This window comes from Urocitellus parryii, chromosome 3, assembly GCF_045843805.1.
Source record: "Urocitellus parryii isolate mUroPar1 chromosome 3, mUroPar1.hap1, whole genome shotgun sequence".
NCBI lineage: Eukaryota > Metazoa > Chordata > Mammalia > Rodentia > Sciuridae > Urocitellus > Urocitellus parryii.
Window position 1 is genome coordinate 174,792,697 of NC_135533.1, and position 27,682 is coordinate 174,820,378.

General features: G+C 35.2%; 1 protein-coding gene across 24 annotated transcripts in view; it reads left to right on the plus strand.

Moving 5' to 3' along the window:
* The window catches only part of Slmap (sarcolemma associated protein), a 149,603-nt gene extending 122,104 nt beyond the window's left edge, over window positions 1-27,499 (plus strand). For 9 of the 24 annotated variants that reach the window (XM_077796216.1, XM_077796220.1, XM_026388651.2 and 6 more), the window contains 7 exons: window positions 8,900-9,022; window positions 10,874-10,948; window positions 13,239-13,559; window positions 14,143-14,260; window positions 18,567-18,738; window positions 23,412-23,546; window positions 26,970-27,499. In XM_077796216.1, the coding sequence (XP_077652342.1) occupies window positions 8,900-9,022; window positions 10,874-10,948; window positions 13,239-13,559; window positions 14,143-14,260; window positions 18,567-18,738; window positions 23,412-23,546; window positions 26,970-27,062 (1,037 nt within the window). In that variant the 3' untranslated portion in view covers window positions 27,063-27,499. Of the gene's footprint in view, window positions 1-8,899; window positions 9,023-10,873; window positions 10,949-13,238; window positions 13,560-14,142; window positions 14,261-18,566; window positions 18,739-23,411; window positions 23,547-25,499; window positions 25,590-26,969 lie in introns of all 24 variants that reach the window. The other 15 variants (XM_026388646.2, XM_077796218.1, XM_026388649.2 and 12 more) reach the window with 3 other exon arrangements.
* Window positions 27,500-27,682: the final 183 nt, after the last annotated feature.

Genomic DNA, 27,682 nt, shown 5'->3' on the forward strand with positions numbered 1-27,682 from the left:
AGAGCCTGTCTTAAAAATAAAAGGAAAAGAGCTTGGGATATATTTCAGTGCTCAAGCATTTCTTAAAAATATTACTAACATTTACAAATCCATGTTTGGAATGGGAATAACACCTGTCAGGAGTCAAGTGTACAAGAGCAACCATGTGGTGGAGCATAAGTTCTATGGGACAAATACAGTGAACGATAAGACTTGGACAGACAGAAGACAGTGTCCAGGTTTGAGACTTCTCTGCATGAAAATGGATGGTGGTAGCAGAAGGAACTTCTAGAAAGTAGAACCAGTGGGAATGACAAAGGAGCCAACAAAAGATCCAACTGTCAAGGAAGAATCCTGGCTGGTTAGAATGAATGGCAAAGAGGTGAGAATCAACTTTGAAGAGGCCTTTAAATTAGGCTGCCTCCTCCACCTGAGAATATCTCCTACAGCCTCCTGTATCCATGATGGAAAAAGATTATGAAGGTTGTTCTTAGAAGCCAAGACTTTCTAAAAGAAGAAGCAGTGGTAGTGTTTCCTGCCTCAGCAAGATCACTCCTGTCAGTTGGTATGACATATGTTTTAGCTAGATCAGCCTTCAACAAGCATGCACATGCAAATAGACTGGGGAAAAATGTTTTGATTTGATCCTTTACCGAGTGATTTCAATCACATTTAGAGCAAAGATCAGAGTTTAAGTTAAATCTCCAGCCACCTTTCTGAAGCTAAATTGGTAACACACAGTTTAATTTAGAATAATATTTGGTATTCCATAGACCAAGGGCTAATTAACTTAGTGGGTTCATGCATTATGTGAATTTATATGAGTTAGCCTTAGTCTAAGAAAAGCTGGTCCCTGGGTCGTACTGTAAATCAAGCAATTATAAAGATGTACCATTTGTGTTAAGGGGAAAACAGATTCTGTTAATTTTTCTACCTGTCATAACTCCTAAATAACATTTATTTCCATTTGAATTGTACATCTAAATAAACTGGATTTGGCTTAGGAAGGCTTTCATGTACCTTCATCTGAACATTTTGCATTAATATGCATAATCAGACTTTTCTAAACGTTATAAAGTAGATTAAAATAAACACTGCCTTTCTAGGACAAGAGAGAGACCCCATGAGAGTAGACCTAAGCCACAATAAACTAATAATGCATTTTCCCACCCAACTGTGTGAAATACAATGAGCCTTGATCAACCTTAACACAAAAAGATGTGCTCATTAGTCTTTGGTTAAAAAAAAAATTTAAATGTCACTTGGCTGTCTGGAAAGAGGATCTGCACACTAAGTTTGTAGTCATTTGTGTTTACTAAACTTAATTTGTAAAGCTCATAGAAGTATCTCTACTTCTGTGTTCAAACAACACTATAAAGAGTTTGTATGTTTGCATAATTTGATACATGGCAAATGTTCTAATTAAAATGCTGATCCTTTTCATTATATGATGCAGAGAATTAATTTGCAGGTAGTGGGACCATGAGTTAGCATATCTCATATTTTTGCCTTGATGATATTGTTTCTTTTTTTAATGTATCCAGTAACCAGTTTGATATTTTTTATTGATTTTTTATATATGTGACGGTGGAATGCATTACAATTCATTTTACACATATAGAGCACATTTTTTTCGTATCTCTGGTATATAAAGTATATTCACACCAATTTGTGTCTTCATACATGTACTTTGGATAATATGTTCATCACATTCCACCATCATTTCTAACCCCTGCTCCCTTTCCTTCCCCTCCCTCCCTACTCCACTATGAATGTCTCCTTATGTCAGAGAAAACATTCAGCATTTGTTTTTGTGGGGTTAGCTAACTTCACTTAGCACTATCTTCTCCAATTCCACCCATTTACCTGCAAATGCAATGATTTTATTCTCTTTTATTGCTGAGTAATATTTCATTGTGTATATATGCCACATTTTTTTTATCCATTCATCTACTGAAGAGCATCTAGGATGGTTCCACAATTTAGCTATTGTAAATTGTGCTGCTATAAACATTGATGTGGTTGTGTCCCTGCAGAATGTTGTTTTTAAGTCCATTGGGTATAAACCGAGAAGTGGGATAGCTGGGTCAAATTGTGGTTCTATTCCCAGTTTTCCAAGGAGTCTCCGTACTGCTTTCCATATTGGCTGCACCAATTTGCAGTCCCACCAGCAATGTATGAGTGTACCTTTTTCCCCACATCCATGCCAATACTTATTATTGTTTGTCTTCATAATAGCTGCCATTCTGATAGGAGTGAGATGAAATCTTAGAGTAGTTTTGATTTCCATTTCTCTAATTGCTAGAGATGATGAAAATTTTTCATATATTTGTTGATTGATTGTATATCATCTTCTGAGAAGTGTCTGTTTAGGTCCTTGGCCCCATTTATTGATTGGGTTATTTGTTTTTTTGGTGTTACAGTTTTTGAGTTCTTTATATATCTTGGAGATTAGTGTTCTACCTAATGTGTGAGTGGTAAAAATTTGCTCCCAAGATGTAGGCTCTCTACCCACCTGACAGATTGTTTATTTTGCTGAGAAGAAACTTTTTAGTTTGAATCCATCCCATTTATTGATTCTTGATTTTGTTTTCCTTTTTTCTTTTTTTTTTTTTTTTTTATTTGTGGTGCTGGGGATTGAACCCAGTGCCTGTGCATGCAAGGCAAGCACTCTACCGACTGAGCTATATCCCCAGCCCTGATTCTTGATTTTAATTCTATAGGAGTCTTATTAAGGAAGTTGGAGCCTAATCCGACATGATGAAGATTAGGGCCTACTTTTTCTTCTGTTAGAAGCAGGGTCTCTGGTTTAATTCCTAGACCCTTGATCCGCTTTGAGTTGAGTTTTATGCATGGTGAGAGATAGGGGTTTGATGATATTGTTTCTTGAAACATAAGACATAAAACCTGTTCCATTATTATTTTGTTTGAAAAGCAAATATTAGTTTTATTTCACAGCATCATTGAAAAAGGGAAGTGTTCTACTATAGACAAGAATTTGTTTCAGTCAGGCACAGTGGTGCATGCCTATAATCCAAGCAGCTCAGGCTGAGACAAGAGGATTGCAAGTTCAACGCCAACCTCATCAAAAGCAAGGCGCTAAGCAACTCAGTGAGACCCTGTCTCTAAATAAAATACAAAATAGAGCTGGGGATATGGCTCAGTGGTTGAGTGCCCCTGAGTTCAATCCCTGGTATCAAAAAAAAAAAAAAAAAAAAGTCTGTTTTAATATAAGACTATAAACTTTAATGGAGGTGAAATTACGTATGAATCTTCGTTATAAAAGGATTCCTTGAAGCAAAACAGTCCTCTTTTAGTTGTTGCAGTAATTCATTTAGCATTAATAAGCTTATAATAATAAATGCAGAGGGACAAGATAAGTTGATACAGGAATTTAAGCAGAAATGGTTGAGGCTTTTTCTAAGATGATAACATTTTGATTGGTAATTTCAAGAGACCTTTCCTAATTATAAAAAATAACAAATATGAGAAAAGTTGAAGAGAACAAAAAATACCCATATATGCCCATTAGCTAGATTTAACAATTGTTTTATCATATTTCCTTTTTCTTCATTTTCTTGTGTGGTGGTGTGGACATACTAGGGATTGAACCTAGGAACATTCTACGTCTAAGCTACATCCCCATGCTGCTATCTCCCTCTCTCTTTTTTTTTTTTTTTTTGCCTTAATTTTTGACCAGGGTCTAACTAAGTTGATGAGGCTACAATCCTCAGCCTTCCATGTCTCTGGAATTGCCACCATAGGTATATACCACATTGCCTAGCTTGCCATATTTTTTTTCCTTTTTTTTTTTTTTGTACCAGGGATTGAACTCAGAGGCACTCAATCACTGAGCCACATCCCCAGCCCTGTTTTTTTGTAATTTTTTTAAATATATTCATTTTATTTTTATTTTTATGTAATGCTGAGGATCAAACCCAGGGACCCCCCACACATGCTAGGTGAGCACTCTACCACTGAGCCACAATCCCAGCCCCTGTTTTTTGTATTTTATTTAGAGACAGGTTCTCACTGAGTTGTTTAGCGCCTCACCATTGCTGAGGCTGGCTTTGAACTGGCAGTCTTCCTGTCTCAGCCTCCTGAGCTGTTAGGCTTATAGGCATGTGCCACCACACCTGGTTTTTCTTGTTTTATCACATGTAGAAATTTATTTTTTATTTTTTTATTCTTTTAGATGTTATTGGACCTTTATTTTATTTATCTATCTATATGTGGTGCTGAGAATCAAACCCAGTGCCTCACACATGCTAGGCAAGCACTGTACCACTGAGCCAGAACCTCAGCCCCAGAAATTTTTATTTTAACTTTTTACTTTGACATAATTCTAGACTTAAGAAGAGTTGCAGTAAGAGAACAAAGAATTCCATATGCTTGTTCAGATTCTCCAAATATTAACATTTCACCTCTATCTGTTGTTAATATTTTAATCTTTCTTTTCTTTTCCCTCTCTTCTCAGCCTGAATCATTGAGTCAGTTGCAGACATTATAGCCTTTATTCCTAAATACTTCAATACATAGTTCCTGTTTCATATGATTCTCAAAATAAAGTAAAAGTTAACAGTGAAATATGCTACTATTCTCAAATCTTATAGACCTTATTCACAATTTGAAAGCTATCTCAATAATGTATTTTATGACAAAAGACAATCCTGCATGATACATTGCATTCGATTGTCCTCTCTTTTTTCTCCCTTAGCCTAGAACAGTTAGTTCTTCAGTCTTTGTGTGTGTGTGTGTGTGTGTGTGTGTGTGTGTGTGGTGTGTGTATGCATGTGTGTGTGGTGCTAGGGATTGAACCCAGGGCCTTGTGCATGCAAGGCAAGTACTCTACCAACTGAGCTGTACTCTAGCCCACTTCAGTCTTTCTCTGTTTCATGAAATTGATATTTTTCAAGAGCACAAGACAGTTAAAATGTTCTTCTGTTTATATGTTTAATGTTTCCTCATAATTAAATTCATGAGTTTTTGGCAAGATCAACAAAGTAATATTAGGTATTATTATATCAGGAGATACCTGATATTGAATTGTGCACTGGTGATGTTACCTTTGAGCATATGATTAAGGTATTGTCTCCCTGGTTTCTCCAGTATAAAGTTATTATTTTCTATTTTTAACTATTTCTTGTGCAGAGCTATTTTAAGACTATGTAAAAGTCTAACCCCTCAGACTTTTTTTTTTTTTTTTAATTTTCTCAGTAATGGTGATTGAATTTGGGTCCTCACACATGCCAGGCAAATACCCTACCGTTGAACCACATCCTCAGCCCAACTTCTCAAACATTTATTTTTTTTATTTATTATTATTATTTTTATTTATTTATTTATTTATTTGGTACCAGGAATTGAACTCGGAGGGCAGTCAACCACTAGGCCACATCCCCAGCCCCTTTTTGTATTTTATTTAGAGACTTGGTGTTACTGAGTTGCTTAGCACCTCACTTTTGCTGAGGCTGGCTTTGAACTCACAATCCTCCTGCCTTAGCCTCCCAAGCTGCTGGGATTACAGGAGTGCTCCACTGTGCCCAGCACCTCTAAGAATTTTAACCACTTAGTTTTAGCATCTACTGATGATTCTTGCCTGATGAATCATTACCTTAATAGTTGCCAAATAGTGATTTCTTAATTTTATCATTCCTTCTATGTGTATCAGCAAGCTTTTTACTATGTCTTTTTTTTAAATTTTCTCATTTATTTATGAGTTATAATTTAATATACTCTGTCATAAACTCTGTTATATACTCTGTCACTGTCATTTGCTTTGATGCTCAGCTTGTCATACATTTGGCTAGTAGGAGAGATTTGGGTTTTGTTTTGTTTTGTTTTACATAACCCAGTCCTTCTTTTATCTCTTTCTCACTTCTGGCCCAAAAGTTATTTTAGGTTCATCTTGTACTTTTTCTCTCTTATCCCTAAAATCAACCATTTCTTCAGAGAACTCTGGGAGAAAATGGTATTTAGAAACCAAGATCTTTAATGTTTGGTGTCCTCATTGCTACTGGTGTGTCGTTTCTTCTAAGCCCACTCAATAGACAGACTTAAGAAATAGATGTGTAGGGCTGGGAATGTAGCTCCTTGGTAGACTGTTTATGTAGTGCATACATGGCCCTGGATTTATAATCCCCAGCACTGTAAACAGGAAAAAGTGGGGAGGGGAGGAATAGATGTGGGTACATATTTATATGCACACCTCCATAATTACATGTATGTTTATTTACATAGTATCACACAAATTCATATTAATTTTTTTAATATCTTTATTTTGTTTATTTATTTTTACGTTGTGCTGAGGATTGAACCTGGGTCTCACACATGCGAGGCGAGCGCTCTACCGCTGAGCCATAACCCCAGCTCCCCAGCCCTTTTTTATTGTGAAACAGGGTCTCCCTGAGTTGCTCAGGGACTCACTGAGTTGCTGAGGCTGGCTTTGAACTTAAGAACCTCCTGCCTCAGCCTTTTGAGCCTACTGGGATTACAAACGTGTGCTGCCATGCTTGGCTCCACAATATAGTTCTATGATTGTTTTTAGAATACACAGGAAATAGATTCATTGGATACAGAGGCATACACCTATATAATCCTAGTGATGCAGCAAGCTAAAGCAGGAGGATCACAAATTCAAGGCCAGCCTCAGCAACTTAGCAAGGCCCTAAGCAACTCATCGAGACACTGTTACAAAATAAAAAATAAGGGCTGAGGTTGTGGCTCAGTGGTAGAGTATTTGTGTAGCACACGTTAGGCCCTGGGTTCAATCCTCAGCACTACATAAAAATAAATAAAATAAAATTATTATGTTCATTTATAATTTAAATAAATGAATGAATGAATGAATAAATAAATATTAAAAAATACGAAGAACTGGGAATGTAACTGAGTGGTAAAGCATCCTTGAGTTCAATCCCCATTACCCCCTCCCATTAAAAAAAATTATTGAATTATTGGCCAATGTTTCTGTGGAAAAGAAAGCCATATGTAGGTCTGCTTGTTTTGTTTTTTGTTTGTTTGTTTTTTATGTTTATCAAGTTGGAGCAGTAATTCTTGACATGGGACCTTTACCTACTAGGGGACATTTGGCAATATCTGAAGACATTTTTATTTGTTATGATTCAGGGAGGTCTCCTGACATCTGGGTAGAGACCAGGGAAACTACTAAATATCCCACGATGCATAGAGAAGCCACCACAGCAAAGTATTATTCAACCCAAAATATCTGTCGTGCAAAGGTTGAAATTAACACAGCTAGGAAAATATTTACTCAACAGTTTTAAGTAGGATTTGTTTGTTTGTTTGTTTGTTTGTTTGTTTTTCTTGTCAAACCACTTGAAAGTAAGATACAGGCATCATGACACTTGTTTCTTTTCTTTTTTTTAAGTTTATTTTTTAGTTTTAGGTGGACACAATATCTTTATTTTATTTTTATCTGGTTCCCAGGATCAAACCCAGTGCCTCATGCATGCCAGGCAAACACTCTACCACTGAGCCACAACCCCAGCCCAACACTTGTTTCTTAAATACTCCTGAATATTAGGGCACTGCCTTACATGATGACTAAATCCAGAGACATAGACCAGGACCTTGCAGACTTCAACAGACAGTATGGAAAGAGTTGTCAAATAAAATTTGTAGCTGGTATGACAGTGTCTCTGCCACTAAAAAATTTCTGCTTGTGTTCCCCACCCTGACCAAAAGAGCTTTTAAAATACAAATTGATAGATTGACTAGCATAAATGAACCCAGAATCAAAATTTTTGACAGGGAAAATAGAATGTGACCTATGAGTATGAAAATACATGCATATAAGTAATATCTGAGACCTACTATAATTTTTTTTAATTTTTTTTTAGTTGTAGAGGGCACAATACCTTTATTTATTTATCTTTATGTGGTGCTGAGGATCAAACTCAGGGCCTCACACATGCTAGGTGAGTGCTCTGCCACTGTGCCATAACCCCAGCCCCATGAGACCTACGATAATTTAATTGTGAAGAAATATTCTGAGATCTATTTTGAAGGACCAAAGTTTTTATGGCTGAAGTACCTGTAAAATAAAGTCATTCTCAAATAGAATGCAATAGAAGAATATGGCTTGCCTGATTTGTTTATCCATCAGTAGCAGAAAGATTTAATAGAATGAAAGATGAGCAGTGAAACCAGAGAGGAAAGTGGTTATGGGAAGTGTCATATTTGAGATGTAATGCTAGATTTAATTTATTTCAGTAAAACCACTTATATCATTAATAGTTCAACATATATTGATCTGTTATGTGTGTAGAGTTGGGGAAATGGTGATGATGAAGTAGGCTCACTAGAACTCCCAGCCCCAGTTTTTATTTTGTTATGTAACTGAGATAATGATGCTAAACTCTTTTCTTTTTTCTATCCTTCCCTCCTTTCTTCCTTCCTTCCTTCCTTCCTTTTTCTTTCTGTTTCTATGTTTCTTTTTTTCTTCTTGAAGAAAAGTTTATTTTGTATTTCTATTTCCAGTTAAGTTCCAAATGAAATTTTTCTGACTTATCATAAGTTTTAAAATCAGTGAATGGCATTATGCCTATTTTATGGAATTCCAGTCTTGTATCAGCAGTACATGAGTGAAATATATCACTTAATATATATTAATATATGTATTTTTTAATTCCATTACCATGAATTACTAATATATGTGTGCATAATCATTTTGTTTGTTTATATAACTGTATTTGTATTCTTTCTCCAGGGTAAAATGACTAAAATACTTACTATAATTTTTTTATGCTTACTATAGTTTGCTTCTAAATTTTACTTAACTCAGTTATGCTGTTATTTAACTATGCATGTCTAAATATGAAAAAAGATTGCCAGTCTTTGATTGTAGAGATTGTTGTGATACTAACTCTTGCTTTTAAATTAAACATGTTTCTGTCAGATGACTTGCAGGGTGCGCAGTCAGAAATTGAGGCAAAACAAGAAATTCAGCATCTTCGCAAGGAATTGATTGAAGCCCAGGAGCTAGCTAGAGCAAGTAAACAAAAATGCTTTGAACTTCAAGGTGAGATCAAGATTACTTTGATTTGTCAGGGGATGTGAGGAGGCAGCTCAATATGGCTAGGTGGCCCCAATCTTGGAGTCCAGAAGTGTGGGTCCTTGTTCCAGGTCCACAATTTTATCATATATGTATGTGATCTTAACCACTAGTTTTGGATTTCAGGGCATTTTAGATTTCAGATTTTCAGATGAGGGATGCTCAATCTGTGCAACAAAAGGAGAAAACATAAAATAAAATAAATTTCTAAGTTTTAGTTACATGTAACTTTAGATATTCAGTACAAAGACAAGGGAAATTTATGTTCCCTCTGATGTTTTGGTATATTCTTCAGTAAATAAGAGGAACCAAGCAAGATTATGGCATAGAATCATCTAACATTCCAGGCCACTTTCTTTCCTAGTAACTCACTTATCAGTGTCACAAACCAGTAGAGTCTCTGCTGTTTCCCCAGAGCTTGTACTTACTCACAGTAATTACCTTTTTTGTAGTTAATTAATATCATGGAGCATCTTGAAATGAGAAAGTGAATGACCTATGGAGTTCTCATGTTTTCTAAGATGGTCTTCCTGATCAGGAAGAAAATTAACATCCCAGGAAGAAACTGGAAACTTATTATTATTATTCCCTGCTTCATAAAGAAATTGGTATCTTAAAGATAGTGACCTAGCTCAATGGAAGAGTACTTGCATGGCATGTTTGTGGCCCTGGGTTTGATCCTCAAAACTGTCAAACAAAAAGAAAAGAAAAACAAAAGAATTGGCAGTGTTCCTTTAACTTGAAACTTTTTGAATATCCAGGCAGTGTGTGTGTGTGTGTGTGAGAGAGAGAGAGAGAGAGAGAGAGAGAATATGAGCGGGAGAGCAGGGGGGTACTGGGGATTAAACCCAGAGGGACTCTTGATCACTGAGCTACATCCCCAGCCCTTTTAATCTTTTGAGACAGTGTCTCACTAAGTTGCTGAGGCTGGTGTTGAACTTGGGATCCTCCTGTCTCATCTTCCCAAATCATTGGGATCATATGCATGAACTACCATGCCTGTCCAGCTAATATATTTAATTACAATGAAACTATATTTAGCTGTAAGCAACAGTTTAGTTTGGTGCTTACTATGTACTTGGCAGTAAACATGAGGATTTTAAGACTTTTTAAAAAATATATATTTTTTTAATATATATATATATATAATATATTTTTTAAATATAAGCTAAAAATGGATGATTAACAGTTATGAAGAATGCTTCTTATGAAAAATACCAGATACTGGGCTGGGGCTGGGGCTCAGTGGTAGAGTGCTAGCCTAGCATGCGTGAGGCACTGGGTTTGATCCTCAGCACCACATAAAAATTTTAAAAATAATAAAATAAAGATATTGCACCCACCTATAACTAGAAAATAAATATTTTTAAAAAATACCAGATACTATCTTAGTAGTAGGATGTCTAGAAACTGTACTACTCCATACCTGTAATCCCATTGACCCAGGATGAGGAGGCAGGAGGATTGTGAGTTCAAGGTCAGCCTCTGCAATTTAGTAAGACCCTATCTCAAAATTTAAAGAATAATAAAAAGGACAGGGGATGTAGCTCAGTGGCAGTGTCCCTGGGTTTGATGCCTACCACCAAAAACAACCAAAAAAAAAAAAAACTCATTTGAATAGCTTTATTATTTACTACTGTTTTGTGTTCCTGAAATCTTTGAACTGTCTAACTACTAATACTGATAATACTTATTGCTTAAGTATTAATACTGTTGTTTGTTTCAGTAAGCTTTAGGAGAGTTTCTTAGGCATTTTCAGCTGCTCAATTCTGTATACTTTAATTCATGAAATTAGATATACTGTGTTTTTACTTTTAGCTCTTTTGGAAGAAGAAAGAAAAGCCTATAGAAATCAAGTTGAGGAATCTGCTAAACAAATACAAGTTCTTCAAGGTATGGAGCATTCCAAGGCTATTTGAGGTTGTTATTGTTTGTTTTTAGTATTCAAAAGGAATAGAAAATAAAAGTACATAGGGTCCCCATTTGTTATGGCTTTGGTTCTTCTTTAGAACCTGACAGAACTTGGCTCTTGGAGCTTTTTTCCTTAAAGAAGATATAAGGGAAGATTCTCCAGTAATCCATTATTAGACACCTGGAGTGGAAAGAGCAGGGGTGAAGATTTGGATTGGGTAAGACTGACAATTTCTGGTTTATGCCATGAGTTACTAAGGAGAAAGCTTTGGACAGGAAATCTGTCTGAGCTACACTTGTGCCTCTGCACTTTTATATTGCTGGTGTCATTTTATCTAATAATGCTCAAAACACACCTATATTACAACATGGAATAGAACAATGGTTTCTGTACTGCCTTTATTGGTAATGTCTGCTCTTCACACATACCATTTTGCTGTCTCTCTGGGTTATCACAGGGTCATTAAAGAAATCACCAGAATGACCCCTGCCTGCCAAATGTCTACTTCAAGCTGAAATTCCTGGTCTTATAGAGCTATAATCCTGAGATAACCCAGGAGAAATCTTCCTTTCCTGTGCCAGTGTAAAATTCCTAAAGCAAAATTAATCTGCCTTAATTATCAAAGAAGGAATCAGTATTATTTTAAAACTTTAGCTGAAGAGGTAAAATGAGAAGAAATTAAATAGACAAGGAATAAAACTTCAGAAGAGATGGGGAATCATCATGTGAGCCGTTTGATATTTACCCAAAAATACTCCATAGAAAAACTAGTTTTTTGAGTCCTGTTATTTTTGAAGTGGGACATTTGAGTTATTTAAATTTTTGAATTTTATTATGGTCAAATTAGAATTTCTAGGGTAGGTTGTCTATATGTTTTAAAATTGAAAACTCTTTAAATTCTTACTGTAGTTTAATGCCATTTATCCTTTAGCTCATATAAATTGATTTACATATATATTTCCATCAGATAGTGTGTATGAACAATTTTCAATAAAAGTTCCATGAAAGTGCTGCATTTATCTTAAAGCTATATTGCCCAGGCATCATTGACTGCCCTCTACTGCCAGCTTGTATATTTTGAAAATTTATCAACAAGACTTATCTATTGCCATTGTACCTTTTAAGATTTTGAACCTGTTACTTCAATCTTTCCTACAAACTTAAAAGGTCTATTGTCATCTTTAGTGTTTATATTGCAACCTCCCTCTCCCCAAGCCCTAAGTCCTCTTAAATTATTTTATTATCCTTTGGAACTTTTTGTATTCATAATTTCCTGTTGTTATGGTAACCAATACTAGTATGCTGGTTCTGAGCCAAATATGACTTTATACAGATTGTTTCCAGACTGGGTCATCAGGGCTCAAGATCTGATCTTTTAGAAACACACCTCTTAATTTAGAGATAAAATTCATTAATTCTGTAAGTTCATTAATTCAACCAATAGTTTTTTATTGTTCACACTGCCAGATATTTGGGATAGAGCAGTGAGCAAAACAAAGGCCCTTGTACACATGAGGTATATCTTCTAGTACAAAAGATAAACAGTAAACAAAAAATATGTAATGTGTTATCCTATAAAAGCTTTGAAAGAAAATAAAGCAGAGTAAAGGACTACAGAATGAAGTATAGCTAATTTTTAGATAAGTCATCAAAGAAGACCTCTTTAAGGAATTTTTAATTTAAGGAAATTTTTAATTTAAGGAACATTTGAACAGAAAAATGAATCTTATTAACATCAAATGTTTAAAGCTTACCATTTGACCAAGCAATTCCACCTCCATGATTCATGCTAAGAACATTATCAGGATTGCATTATGAGCAGGATTGTATGTAATGATTAAAAATTGAAAGCCTAAAATGTCTAAAATGAAGGATTAGTTAAATAAATAACAGAATAACTATTTTGTTGAAAGATTTTTCATCAGCTGGAGGATATAAACCATAATATATATATTTAGTGTTATATATATTATGACCCCTCCTTAATGTTTTTGTATTGCATATAAAGATGTAAGAATAAGCTGGAAAATACCAAAAATGTGAGAATTAATTTTCTCTGTGTGGGGGAAATAAAGATCATCCCCACACACACACTCTTGTATTTTGGCATTTTCTGCATCAAATGTGGATTGTTTATATATAATTTACTTAACAGCAACAGCTCTGACAGGTAGGCTGTGCAGTAGCAATAATCCTTTATTGGGTTATTTTATTCTTAATAAAATCATTTTCTGTGGACTAATAAAATAATAGATAAATATACTTTTGTAGGCCAGCTGCAGAGGTTACACATTGATATTGAAAATCTCCGGGAAGAGAAAGACGGTGAAATCACAAGCACTAGAGATGAATTGCTTAGTGCCCGAGATGAAATTTTGCTGCTTCATCAAGCAGCTGCAAAGGCTGCTTCTGAGCGGGACACTGACATTATTTCTTTACAAGATGAGCTTAAGAAGGTGCGAGCTGAGCTTGAGCGGTGGAGGAAAGCCGCATCTGAGTATGAGAAAGAAATCACAAGTCTGCAGAACAGTTTTCAGCTTCGATGTCAACAGTGCGAAGACCAGCAGAGAGTGGAAGCAACAAGATTGCAAAGTGAGTAAATATTTTATTTACATAAAGCTCTTAACTCCTGACAAAGATAACATTATTACTTAAACAGAATAACCAAGCATGTTTTTCTCTTTGACAGCAATCAATTATATGAAGCAGTATAATGGGGCTATAAATATAATCTTATTCTACAAGTTATACAATAAATTGCAATTTTTACAATTCTGTACTATACATTTAAAAATTATATAGTATTAAAAATTGTCTTTACAAAAGTGAAGTAGAAAAAAAATACTATTTAAGATGATGGAACTTCCTTGAGGTATAAATGCAAAGTAACAAGAATCAAAAAAATAGCTGTGTAGGGCTGGGGTTGTGGCTTAGTAATAGCGCTTGCCTGGCATGTGTGAGGCACTGGGTTTGATTCTTAGCACCACATATAAATAAATGAATAAAATAAAGGTCCATCAACATCTAAAAAAAAATTTTTTTTAAAGCCATGTAAAACTACACATGCTTTAGTTGAGGGGCGGGGAGTATGTTCTCTAAAATATTTCCTTTTATCCTTTGAATAATAATAGAAGTTATGTTTCTGTATTAATAAAATGTTTTGGGACTATTTTAGGTGAACTAGAGAAGTTGAGAAAGGAATGGAATGTATTGGAAACCGAGTGCCATTCTCTAAAAAAGGAAAATGTTTTGCTGTCATCAGAACTGCAGCGGCAAGAAAAAGAATTGCACAAGTATGCAAGAACTCTATTAACTTAAAAATATTTGTCTTAAGGGGCTGGGGTTGTAGCTCAGTGGTAGAGCACTTACCTCACACGTGTGAGGCCTTGGGTTTAATCCTCAGCACCACATAAAAATAAATAAGTAAATAAAATAAAGATATTGTGTACATCTACAACTAAAAAATATTTTTTTAAAAAAATTATCTTAAATTTTTATCTAAATTAAATATAATTTTGATACTTAAATACCTTTTGGGAGCAAAATGTTCAACCAAACTCTGTTTGGGTTTTAGCTGGGTAACCATGCTAATAAATAAATACCTCTTCATATTTTTCTTCCACCACCATCATCCTACATGTACTTTCCTTTTGGTGTAGACATGGAATACAGATTCATTAAATGTCCTCTCCTCACCAAAAAACAAACAACAAAGGTCTATAATTAGTCATTGAACTTGAACTATAATCAACTAAATCTTTCAAGTATCCAGTACCTTGCAAGCAAACTGATAAATGCAACAGCTTTACACCAACAAATTAAGTGGAGTCCTGTTTTACCACCAACATTTGCCATATTTAAGTAAAATGCAAAATTGGTTTCTTTAAAATGTGGTCCATAGTAATTAATGTTAATTTTTAAATCAATGTTTGTGTTCTAATTCAGAATTATGAAAATTAACATTTCTTTTTGAAGTCACTCTTAATTAATTTCAGCTCCCTCCTCCACCACCCAAAAATGGAAATCACTGTCTTATTAACTTTTGTGTTTTCATTCCTAGAGAGCATTAAGTTTAGCAAAAATAAAAAACAAACCTTAGAGGAAAATAATGACAGTACTAGCTATATCAGAAAATAATGTGTTTTTTTCCTGTTTATAAAAACAACTGTAATGTTGATTATACATTTAAAACATTAAGAATTGCTGGACTCAGCAGCACACATTTGTAATCCCAGCAATTTGGGAGGCAGAGGCAAGAGAATCACAAGTTCAAGGCCAGCCTCAACAAAATAGCAACACCCTGTCTCAAAATTTTTAAAAAAATAAGATAAAAAGGACTGGGAATGTAACCCAGTGACAAAGTAAATAAATAAATAACAACTAACTAACTGAAGGTACAAGAGGTACTGATTTCTTCTCTGCAGTTCCTCCTTACAATGCCATGCATTTGCAATATAAGTATCTATAAAGCACTTTTATTTTCTCTTCTAGTGTTATAACTTTTCCTTAATCTTTTCATATACTTTTTGTGTTACTTTTTGAATGTGGGAAGATAATTAATAATAAAGAATAACACAGATGTTTGTTTATAATATATAAAAGTTCATAAAAGCGCTTCAAAAATATGAATAGGACATAGCCAGATGCAGTGGCACAAAGCTGTAATCCCTGCGGCTCAGGAGGCTCAGGCGGCTCAGGCAGGAGGATCTCAAGTTAAAAGCCAGTCTCGGCAAAAGCAAGGTGCTAAGCAACTCAGTGAGACCCTGTTTCTAAATAAAACTCAAAATAGGGCTGGGGATGTAGCTCAGTGGTCAAGTGCCCCTGAGTTCAATCCCTGCTAACAAAAAAAAAAAAAAAGCTATTTATACACACACAGTTGTGTGTATAAAATATATTATTTTGTATACTAAATATAATATTTACATATTAAATATATATTTATTCATATATACATATATATGAATAAGACATAATAAAGGCCCAAAACATAAATATTTACGTGTGTGTGTGTGTAAGAGAACACATTTGGACAAATTATTTGGTATAAAATGTGTGTAAAATGATGCACAGATATCAAAGTTCTTCATGTTTAGAAAACAGTAGGAACTTGGTAAATCCAGTTAGGTTGATATTCTAGCAAGCAAGAAATAACAGTGTTTAATTATTAGTGTTGATTATTTTAATTATTCTTGTTTTAGAAATATTGATATTTTAAAGAAAGTGTTGAAAAACAAATCTGCAGACTCTTTGTGATTATATGGCCTAAAAATACTAGGCTCCAATCAAGCATCATGACATATCTGTAGTCCCAGCTACTCAGGAGGCTGAGGTAGAGGATTGCTTGAGTCTAGACGTTTGAAACTGTGGGGAACATAGTGAAGCCCAGGTCAAAAAAAGGAACAGTCAGGCATGGTGATACATGCCTGTAATCCCAGAAGTTTGGGAGGCTGAGGCAAGAGGTTTGAGGCCAGCCAAAGCAACCTAGCAAGACCCTCTCTCAAAATAAAAAGTAAAAAGAACTGGGGGTGTATCTCAGTGGTAAAGCAACCATGGGTTCAATCCCCAGTTACGTCCTCGCTCAAAAAAAAAAAAAAAAAAATCCCATAAAAGAAGGCTACCTTCTAAATACTACTTAAATTCTGGGGAGGCTTACCAAATAAATTTAGAGAACTGCATCAGAAATTTTAAGAAACAGAATTAATCTATCTTATATACTCTATGAAGTTTATTCAGATGACCAATGATCTATTTTTCGGGATTCTAGGAAAAGGAGCCACTACAAGGTCTTATATGCCATTGAGTTCCTAGCTGTATTGCCCTGACATCATCAGAATCACCCCTAAGAATCTGTCTATCATATAATCTGATATAGTCAGGATAGAATTTATACTGTATCATATCTCAGTTACAATATTAAATCTGATTCTGATTCTTATGATCCATTTTGAAAGACCATACACTGACACCTTAAAAACCTTACCTTTTTGTTGTTTGTTTGTTTGTAGTACTAGAGATTTAACCCAGGGCCTCAGACATGCTAGGAACCACTGTACCACTGATGTGCATCTCTTATTTTTAATTTTGAAATAGGATCTCAGTAAAATTGCCCAGGCTGGCCTTGAATTGTGATTCTCCTGCCTCAATCTCTGGGATAATGGGTATGCACCACCAGACCCGGCTTGAACAAGGAATTTTTATTTACGCATATCAAGCTATTTTCCTCATGTGTAAATAATATTTTTATACCAAATTATAAAGTATTTATATAATTTAAACTTCAGAAATTATTGAGTTCAGCCCTCTTGTTTGATATTGAAGAACATTGACACTTCCCTTTTGTTATTTGTATCTGTATAACATAGTACCTGGCACAGGTCTAAGCACAAGAAATGTTTGTTGAAAGAATAAAATGTGGGGCTGGGGTTGTGGCTGAGTGGCAGAGCACTTGCCTAGCATGTTTGAGGCACTGGATTCGATTCTCAGCATCACATATAAATAAAGAAAGAAAGATACATCAACAACTAAAAAATATTTTTAAAAAAGAAAGAATAAAATGTATTGCTGGGAATGTGGCCCAGTGGTAGAGCACTTGTCTCACTGGGTTTGATCACCAACACTGCAAATAAATAAATAAACAAAGAATAAAATGTACCCATTAATTGACTTGCTCAACATCCCACCGTTAAATAGTAACAGAGCCAGGATCTAGATACAGCTTCCTAGTTCTTTACCCCATGTATTTCTCCCAGTTTGATGTTACTTCTCATTTGAGCAGGTTTATCTTTATAAGTTGATAGTAACACCAAGCTTTTAAGTTCCTTCCACCCATAATATTTGCCATAATATTTGTTAAACATACAAGAAAGTAGTTGAAATGTATATATTCTTTTTCTAGGGAAGACTTACTTCAATCTTTTAATGATACAATTAATATAATTTTATAAAGCAAAATATATAATAACCTCCTGTTTTATTTATTTATTTATCTGTTTGTTTGTTTATTTATTTTGCAGTGCTAGGGATTGAACCCACAGGCTACCACTGAGGTACATCCCCAGCCCTTTCATTTTTTATTTTAAGAAAGGTACTCACTGTAGCTCAGGGATCTGAGGCAGGAAAATCACAAGTTCAAGGCCAGCCTCAGCAATTTAGCAAGGCCTTAAACAAATAATAAGACCCTGCCTTAAAATACAAAGGACTAGGGATGTAAAGGATGCGGCTCAGTGATAAAGCACCTCTTAGTTCAATTCCTAGTGCCAAAATTTTAAAAAAATTTTAAAAAGTAAAAAGGACTCACTCACTTGCTGGGGCTGGCCTTAGACTTAAGCTCCTCCTGCTGCAGCCTCCAAAATCACTAGGATTATAGGCACGCACCACCACTCCTGGCTTCTATTTTTAAAATTTCAACCTTTATATATTATTTGATTTTAGCTTTCAGGGTGTTTTAATGCTTTTTATTTATTGAAAAAGTCTCATTCTGTGTTTTAAACTTCCTTCCTCCTCTGAAATCCTGTCTCACCTAGTGAAATATTTAAGAACTTGGACTTCTTGCTGTGTCCAGTTTCTACCTGTGAGTGACTGTTGATATTTATGTTGCAGTTCTCAGAAGCAGAGTTTAGAGCTTACCAGTGATCTCAGCATCCTTCAGATGACTAGGAAAGAACTTGAGAACCAAGTGGGATCCTTGAAAGAGCAGCATCTTCGGGATTCAGCTGATTTAAAAACTCTTCTCAGTAAGGCTGAAAACCAAGCAAAGGATGTACAGAAAGAGGTAAAGCGAAAAGACATTATGAGCCCAATTATGGTTGGACTTAAAGCCAAAAGCAAATCAGATATCCATGCTAGTTAGAAATAAAGGGAAATGGAAGTTCATTACTTGTCACAAAGTTGACACTTGAAGCATCCCTGCTTGATGATTTCTAGCTGTATAGCATGGTCCGTGTATAGAGAATATATTAGTAGGGTTTGGTCTCAAAATTACAAATATATAAAAGTACATTTTTATTTTTTCTTTACCACTTGATCCATTGTTTATCTTGCAAAGAGATTATCATATTTAACTTAGAATTCTTTTGGAAAGCAAGCTGGGGCCATACTATATAATGCTGGGGTTATGTCTGAGTGAAACTAGCCTAAAAAAAATTACTTAAAGTTTATCTCATACCCAGCCTGCCAAACACACTTTCTGACTTTTTACTTTCTCCTTTCCATCCTCTTTCCCCTTCTTCACAAATATGCATACTCAATTTTCAAGGCATTTGCTTAAAACCTTGATTTGGGTGACTTTTTAAAAAAATCATGTTAAAAAAGCTGAGGAGTATCTTTGGTACAGAGATCCTACCCAGCTTCTTTCTAAGCAACACAGGTATCTTTCCTTTAAGTTGACAACAGGGCAGTAAGACCTGTGATCAATCCTGCTGGTCTCAGATCACTGTCTGCATTGTCTCTGGCCAACCCAGGGAATAGAAAGGCTGATAAAACTTATCTGCTCATCCGGGGACTACCCCAGCTATAGACTCACTTAAAGGAAAGATGCTTTATAAATAAGAAAAAAAGTTGAAGACAATTTTTTTGTCTTTAATAATGAATTTTCCCAAAATTGTTTTTTGAAGATCTGTTTAATCAATGCAGTTTTTCTTTGTGCTTTGCTTTCCTTGTAGTATCCTGAATTTTGAAATGGTTACTGTTCCTCTGTTTTTGTGTTTGTTCCTAAAGAAAAAAACTGTAACTTTATTTATTTTCATGTAGGCATATTGATTTTGTAATGTGTCTGTCTTTACCTTGCTAAGGATATGTATTTTAGGAGAATTATAATTTTTGGTTGGAACACAAATTTTGTGCCAAAGTAAATATCCTAGTATTTAATACTGTAAGCACTTTGTGTCCTTCCAGTCCATATGCCATAATTCTTTGAAAATCTGGGAAGAATGCTGTGGTTGGAAGGTGGTTCTGTTGTGTGTTACTATGGATGCATTTAGCCATTTTGTCGAATTATTTGTTCGCCTGTTTTGGGTCACTGAGCAATCAGTGCAAAATGCTTTAATTGTTTCCACAAATGGCAGTGGCATGTTGTCACAGTGTCTAAACTTGGTAGTCTTTGGATTGCATTAAATGCAGCACATTTAAAAATATGTCTGAGCTTGTCAATATGTTTCCTATTTTCTTGTTCACTGTTTTCCATTGTGAAATGATGTGTAGCCATCATATTCTTTGTACTTGTGAAATTGCTCTTTTTGTTTGTCCTGATTTCAATGTATTAGATACTAGTCTGTAACTAAATGTTCTTTTCTGAGGTTCTATCTCTGTGTAATCCACTGCTACTTAACTACCTTTTATTAATATACATCTATTCCCTTTCAACATTTTCCCTTTATTCTCCTTTCTCTCAAAATCATACTTAATATTAATATGCATAGTATCATGATTATGTATCTTCACTGTAACAGGCCAAACTATTACAAGTTAAGCAAAGCCCAGATATGATTATTTTTATGAAGAAGAACCAAAGGTATTGGTGTAATATGTAATATGTCCCTCTTAATCAAGACTGAGCTCATTTCTCACCTCAAAGTTAGAAAGCAAAACTGGGCACAATGATACACATCTGTAATCCCAGCAGCTTGGGAGACTGAGGCAGGAGGATCCAAAGTTTGAGGCCAGCCCATACAACTTGTTGAGACTTTATCTCAAAATAAGAAGAGATAGCTCAATGAAAGTGCACCTCTGGGTTCAATCCCACTATCACCACACCCCTCAAAAAAGTTTAAGAACAAGATGGAACAAAAAGTGATATCCAAGCAAGGTGTGAAACCATGGCTGCAGAAGGTGCTGTGTTCCATTAATTAAATTTTTATATACAGCAGTTTTCATATGAATGAATACCTTATAAGAAAATAGAAAAAAATAAATTTTAAATTTCAGTATTCAGAGAAAATAATGATCTATCACCTCTATATTTGATTTTAGAAAGCATCTGTATATTTTAATTTAATAGGAACATCTGTAATTTAAGAGTTCCTAAAACATTGAGCACGTGTCTACTCTGCAAAGATTCTTGAGTTTGTCAGGGCTGGGATGTGGCTCAGTGGTATAGCATGTGCCTGACATGTGTGAGGCCCTGAGTTCAATCCCCAGCACTGTTTACAAAGAAAAAAAAAAGAGAGAGAGAGAGTTTGGCTTCACCGTCCTGCTGTTTAAGCCAATCCTCCCCACCCACTCCCCTGCTAGAGGTGAGCAGGAAGATCTTTCTGAGCTGCCTTCCTGTGGTTCTGCTTCACAACTCCTGGAATGGAGAAATGATTAAATCCTTTGGTGTAAAGGGCAGTCTGGATGCAAGAATGGTGGAAAGGGAAAGTAAGGGAAAATTTTATTCAAGAAAGTACTTTTTACTTATACTTTATTAGTCACTGTTTAGAATCAGTTCATGGATCATTGAAAATTGATTACGTTCTAAGGTCCAGAAACTGGTCTAGGTTCACTGACTTTGCCTTGGCACCCTGCCTATAACCTTTCTGCTTTCAGGAAGAAGTCCACAGACCTTCACATCAACTGGAAAGAAAAACTGTCATAAAGCCTGTGAATTTTACTCCTGAGTTCATTCTCTGGCATACTATTCAGGCTTATTCTGGGAACATTGTAAAGTAAAAAGGAATTTCTTCATATATGAATATTTTAGTTGAAGATGGACACAATATCTATATTTATTTTATTTTTTTAATTTTTTTCTTTTTTTAATTGTAGATGGACACAATATCTTTATTTTTATTTATTTATTTTTATGTGGTGCTGTGGATCGAACCCAGGGCCTCACACGTGTGAGGCAAGCACTCTACCACTGAGCCACACCCCCAGCCCTCTTTATTTATTTTTATATGATACTGAGAATCTAACTCAGTGCCCCACACATGCAAGGCAAGCACTCCTCCACTGAGCTACAATCTCAGCCCACAATTCCTTTATTTTATTTATTTTGTATATGGTGCTGAGGATCAAACCCAGTGCCTCACACATGCTAGACAAATACTCTATCACTGAGCCACAACCCCAGCCCAAAGGGAATATCTTTCATGTCTTTCTTGCACCTTTCTGGTAATATCCATGTTGACTCTGACACTTGTTCCCTCCCATCTCTCTTAATTACACATTTTTATCCTTATTGAAAACAATGATGAGTTCTAGTCACTCTGAGGTATTTGAATTTTTCAGAAGCACCATTCTAAAGGTGTCCTTTGTTGAGGAATTTTAGGACATAGGTAGAGAGGAACTAGAAACCCTTCAGCCTCATAAGCCATATTTCAGGAAGAGGAACCTTTCTGACAATCTATACCCATTGTGTATTTATTTTGTAGTCCTTGTCTTTCTGTCTTCCTTCTAAAACATTCAGAGATGGCAAAGGGGGCAGTGGATACAGAGACAAAGGCATGCCCAACAGAACAGTCTTCTCTTTGGGAGCCCAGTTTGTATGTAAGATGCAATATCTAGAAGTGGAAACAGTTTAGAAGACCAGCTTTCTAGGGATATTTAAAGTAGGGGCAAACAACACTATATTACATTGGTCTCACCTGTTTTCTAGGGATAGTTTATCTGAAAGTCAGTCATATATAGCTATGTATTACATATTTTATATGGATATAAGTTTATATTATAAACGTTTGAACCATGTTCAAACTAGAAAGTGGCATTTTCTCTATAGAAAAATTTCTATCAGAAACAAAGATGTTAAAATCATTTTTTTAAGAGAGAGAGAGAGAGAATATCTTTTTTTGTAGATGGACACAACACAATGCCTTTATTTTTATGTGGTGCTGAGAATCGAACCTGGGTCCCACCCATGCTAGGCGAGTGCTCTACCACTGAGCCACAATCCAGCCCTGTTAAAATCATTTTTAATTAATGTTGATAGATTTTAAGGGGGGGAAAAACAATCACTTAGCCAGGACACTTTAATACCTGGATAAAAGGAGATCTGTTGGAAGTTTTTGGTTTTTTGTTTTTTTTTTAACTTCAAAACTAAAATAGCTTGGCTGACATTGCTTACTTACTAGAATATAAACTCAGATTTCCTAACATTGCCATTTAACTAGGCAATGAATATTTTTTTCACCTGCTTTTCTTTTGCTCAGTTTGAAATTTCCCTTTTCTCCCATAACTCACTTGGTGGAAAAAGTGACCTTTTATATTAGAAACAGATGACAAAATAATGTCTTCTGTTCACTTTTTTTTTTTTTTTTTAACTCTAGGGCCAGAAAATTCTTACATAGAATCAAGTCAATGTTAAGGACTTCTTACTATGATTTCAAATTATTTTCATCTTCCTTAAAACAAAAAGGCTTGACTTTGGTGTCGAAGGTGACTAAATGGGATCTGGTATATAAGCCTGACTAGAACCATTACTTCATACCCATTTTAAGTCAAGTCTGCACACTCTTTTTTCTTTGCCTTTAGTATGAAAAGACACAGACTGTACTCTCAGAACTGAAGTTGAAGTTTGAAATGACTGAGCAGGAAAAACAATCAATCACAGATGAGCTCAAACAATGTAAAGACAACCTGAAGCTGCTCCGAGAGAAAGGAAATAATGTAAGTCTTTGCCAACTTGGCTTAGCTTTAATTGAGAGGAAGGTGAGAGACTTGAAATTGATATTCATAGGACTTTATTGATGATTTGAGAAACTAATTGGCCTTGGGTATAGATGAAATATGCTCTTCATTATGACATTCTATGATGAATCATTGTGCTGTTGGATTTTTTAGTAAGAATTTATCCCTTTTCACTTATGCCCTATAAGAGCTTGAAGACTGCCTGGAGGAAGAACCTTGTTTGCAATAAAACAATTTACCTAAGAACTTTCAGCTTTTCTCAGATGAGACTGAAGTTCTATCATCTGGTTCATATTTATTTCTTGCTGGGATGAAGCACTATACCACATCAGGGACCCATTTAAGAAAAAGTACTACATATTGATCCTTAGCATTTGATTGTATTAAAAAGGGGAAATTTGAGATGGTTTTCATTTTATACTAATAATGTTCTCACTAAGGCACATTCCTTAAAAGCTCAGTGTATCTTTGGCATTTTGTAAGTATTAGGAAATATTCAGTGAAATTCTGTAGGGCTGAGAGAGAGAAAGTATATATATGGGAAAGAGAGAGAGAAAAGCAGACAGGCAGAGGTGGGAGAATGTTTTGATATGAATTGAGTTTGACAATATTTGTTTTTATTTCCTAGAAAGGTCTTTATAAACATGTTATACTAAATAAATGTCATGTTGTACGTTTTGGTGATCATTGCCTTTGTGGGCCCTAATTGATGGATGTTCAGTGTGGTTGGTTGTGCTCTGACTTATTTCAAACTCTGTCATGGCTTGGACACTGTAGTGGACATGAGCCACATGCTTCCATGGAGGAAGGCACTTTGCTTAACTTACAGCACAAGTACAAGAGTGATGTTGCATGGCCATCCAGTTACACAGTTGTACACAGAATGCTCATGAGTTGTGTCCAGCTGTCCTTTGCTTAAGCATATGTTAGATTTAAACAGTAAAGGATTGTTGCTTTGATAGAAGCCTTTTAGAAATTGATAAATTGGATGTGAAGGCTTTCTGCTAGCAAAAATGGATTGCATTTGTTTTTTCAAATGTAGATTATAGAATTATCCTAAAATCAGATCATAATGATTTAATTACTACTCTTTTTTTATATTCATATCCCTCTGATGATGAAATTTTAGTCCACTTCCTGCTAAATTAACCTATGAAGACATCTAACGTAATCAGAATGGATCTCCCTATATATTTAGAATCTTCAAAAGTAACCATGTTGTTACTATTTATGTTGTTTAAAAAAAAATCCACCTTGAGGGTGAATTTCCCTTTTTTGTCATACTGAATTTATGGTTCTAAGTAATCTCTTTACATTTAAAAATTCAATTATATTCTAGTATGAAAACCCTGAGACTCAGTTGCCTTTCTGTTATATGCCAAGTGTTTTCTCATACATTGTGACACATCTTTTGCCTGATTCAAGAAGTACACATGATCACAGGGCATTTATTTTTAAGCTTGAAAGTAGTATTAGCTCATTAACTAGAGTTAGGGTTGGGAAAAAAGCAAAAGGTCTTTGATAGAGGGATAAAATAAACATTAGCTTTTGCAAAAGGAGTGCATTATCGAGTAATGGGTTTCAGATACAGAACAAAATTAATATACTGTCAAATAGAGCATCAGTTGGTGAAGTGTTGTCAGTGCTCTGACTTGTTAATGTGCTAGGTTTCATTTGAGTGTTAGGGACACCCACAATTGTTGTCTTCAGATGTTCTTTTTAAAGTGGTAGTTTGCCAACATGCACACCACAGTCCATCATTCTGGATTGTGTTAGATGTCTTTAAAATGTTTGAATCAGTGCAAAACCTGAGTGGTTTATTTCTATTACCTCAGTCTTCCTTTCCTTCCTCCCACCCTCCTGGGGTCTAAACCATCTTATCTGATTTTTTTCATAGCATAAAATGATTTTAATATCCCTTCCCTTCTTTAGCCTTCCATATTACAACCCGTCCCAGCCGTATTCATCGGCCTATTCCTGGCTTTCCTGTTTTGGTGTTTCGGTCCATTGTGGTAGAGAAAGGTACAAGCAATACTGTTGAGTCCTTGTCTGTTTGTCCCCGTCACCTATTTGTGCCATATTTGTAATATAGTGCATGGCAAAACCACACTGATATTTTGTTACCTGAAGCAAACCCTTCATTTAGTATGCCATGTATTTGTGTCATACCAGTGAATGAACAATCAACTAATCACATAACATTTTGTCTTGTTTCCTTTGTAGTAATGCTAACCATGAGTTAATTCCAACCTAACCAGTTGTTAATATGCTTCCTTTAACTAAGTCTTTATCTTTAGCAAACTGGAGTAAACAGTGAATTTCTACATTAGTACCCCTTCCCAATTATGTGTTTAATCAGATTTGAATGAGAAATGAAGAGTTTGCATCTTTGAAGTCTTCAGCCAGCTTTCCTCCCCCTTCTTCTTTCTCCTTTACCTTTCATAGCATAGCGTTTCTCTGTTTCAACCCTTTGCCTGTTTGCACTTTAGCTATGAAGATGAAAGAGAATGAAATTGGCATAATGAACTATTGGCTCACAATCTCAAACCCAAATACAATTTACCTATAGGGATCTGAGCCCTATCCCATATTTTTTTCTGAGTCCTGATCTGCAAATCAGAATATTTCTTTGAAAACCAACTTCTTCAACAAGACTCTTAGAACAATAAAGGTATCAATCAAAGCAAGTTTCATTATAAAGCCTTCTAAAAGTTAACAGGAAATAGCCCATTCATACTTGCCTCTAACTGGCATGCATATTAGTAGAATATATGACATGGATCATATGACTTTAATGACTTTATTACATTGGACAAGGTCTTTATCAGAAGTATCAGATAGGCAGTGTCCATAATGGCACTTCCCCATCTTGAACCTATGTGGTTTTGTCTTCGTTGGTTTTAAGTTAGAAGATCAAAGCCTAGACCATTTTTTTCTATCACCTAAGTCACCAGGCACTGTATAACTATCCTAACAGCTGAGCCTTATTTTCATAAAAGAATAAATATTTTAGGAAGAAACATACTACAGGCATTGGTTATATGTACATCAGTTATATTGGAATCTGTGGGTACCAGAGTAAATAAAGCAGGCCAACACCAAAGGATTTTTAGAAGTCACTACTATATGTCAACTATAACAAAGTTGAGAACTGCCCAGGACTTCTCTGGGAAGTATTAGGCCTCCAAATAATGACCCTGCTATTACATAGCTCTCCTTATACTTGCACTCCTTCTCTCCTTTTTTTCTTTTCCTTTCTTTTTATACTTTATTCTTAAAATGCAAAGATAAAATTTTTCCAGTATTCTGTTAAGTATTCAGGACTCTGTGGAACCAAGGGGTTAATAGGAATGAAAAGAGAGGGGAGAATGTGATATTGACTCTTGGTTTCTTTCCACACAGAAACCCTGGCCCTGGATGCCCATGTTGGCTGCCCTGGTTGCGGTGACAGCCATCGTGCTGTATGTGCCAGGTCTGGCCAGAGCTTCTCCATGAGAGCGTTTCTTGAGTCCGTACACCGTCCTCCCTCTAGAAGCTGGCATCACACTCATGCTGGGGACAAACAGAACCATTTTCTTCTTTTTTACCTCTTAAAACAGCAGAAGTGCAAGAATACAACTGTAGGGTCATTGCTTTAAATTATATAAAATGTATCTGTCTATAGAGAGAATATAAAATTGTGAGTTTATTCTACTGTAAGCAATAATTTGCTTGCAATTTTTCATGTAATTTTTAAAAAGTATGTTGAGATTCTGAATATTATGGTGGCCTAATGTAGGCTTCTTGGTACACCAAATTATTTATACCATTAAATTTATGGGTATTTTACTCTGAATTCTGATGGCCAGATAATTCATTTTTCTGATTCGATAACTACCCAAACCAAACAACCTATACATACATGGGAAGAGAGGCCCTGTGTACTCAGTGCCTATCAGTTTGAAATATATGCACATATATATATATTTTTTACATATTTACGCCATTTTTACTTGTTATAAAACCACTGAGCTATTGGGAACAAGACTTAGAGACAACTCTTTGTGTGGGTTTTTTGTTTTGTTTTGTTTTGTTTTGTTTTTAAGGGAAAAAAAACATTTGGAAAATATTCCGTT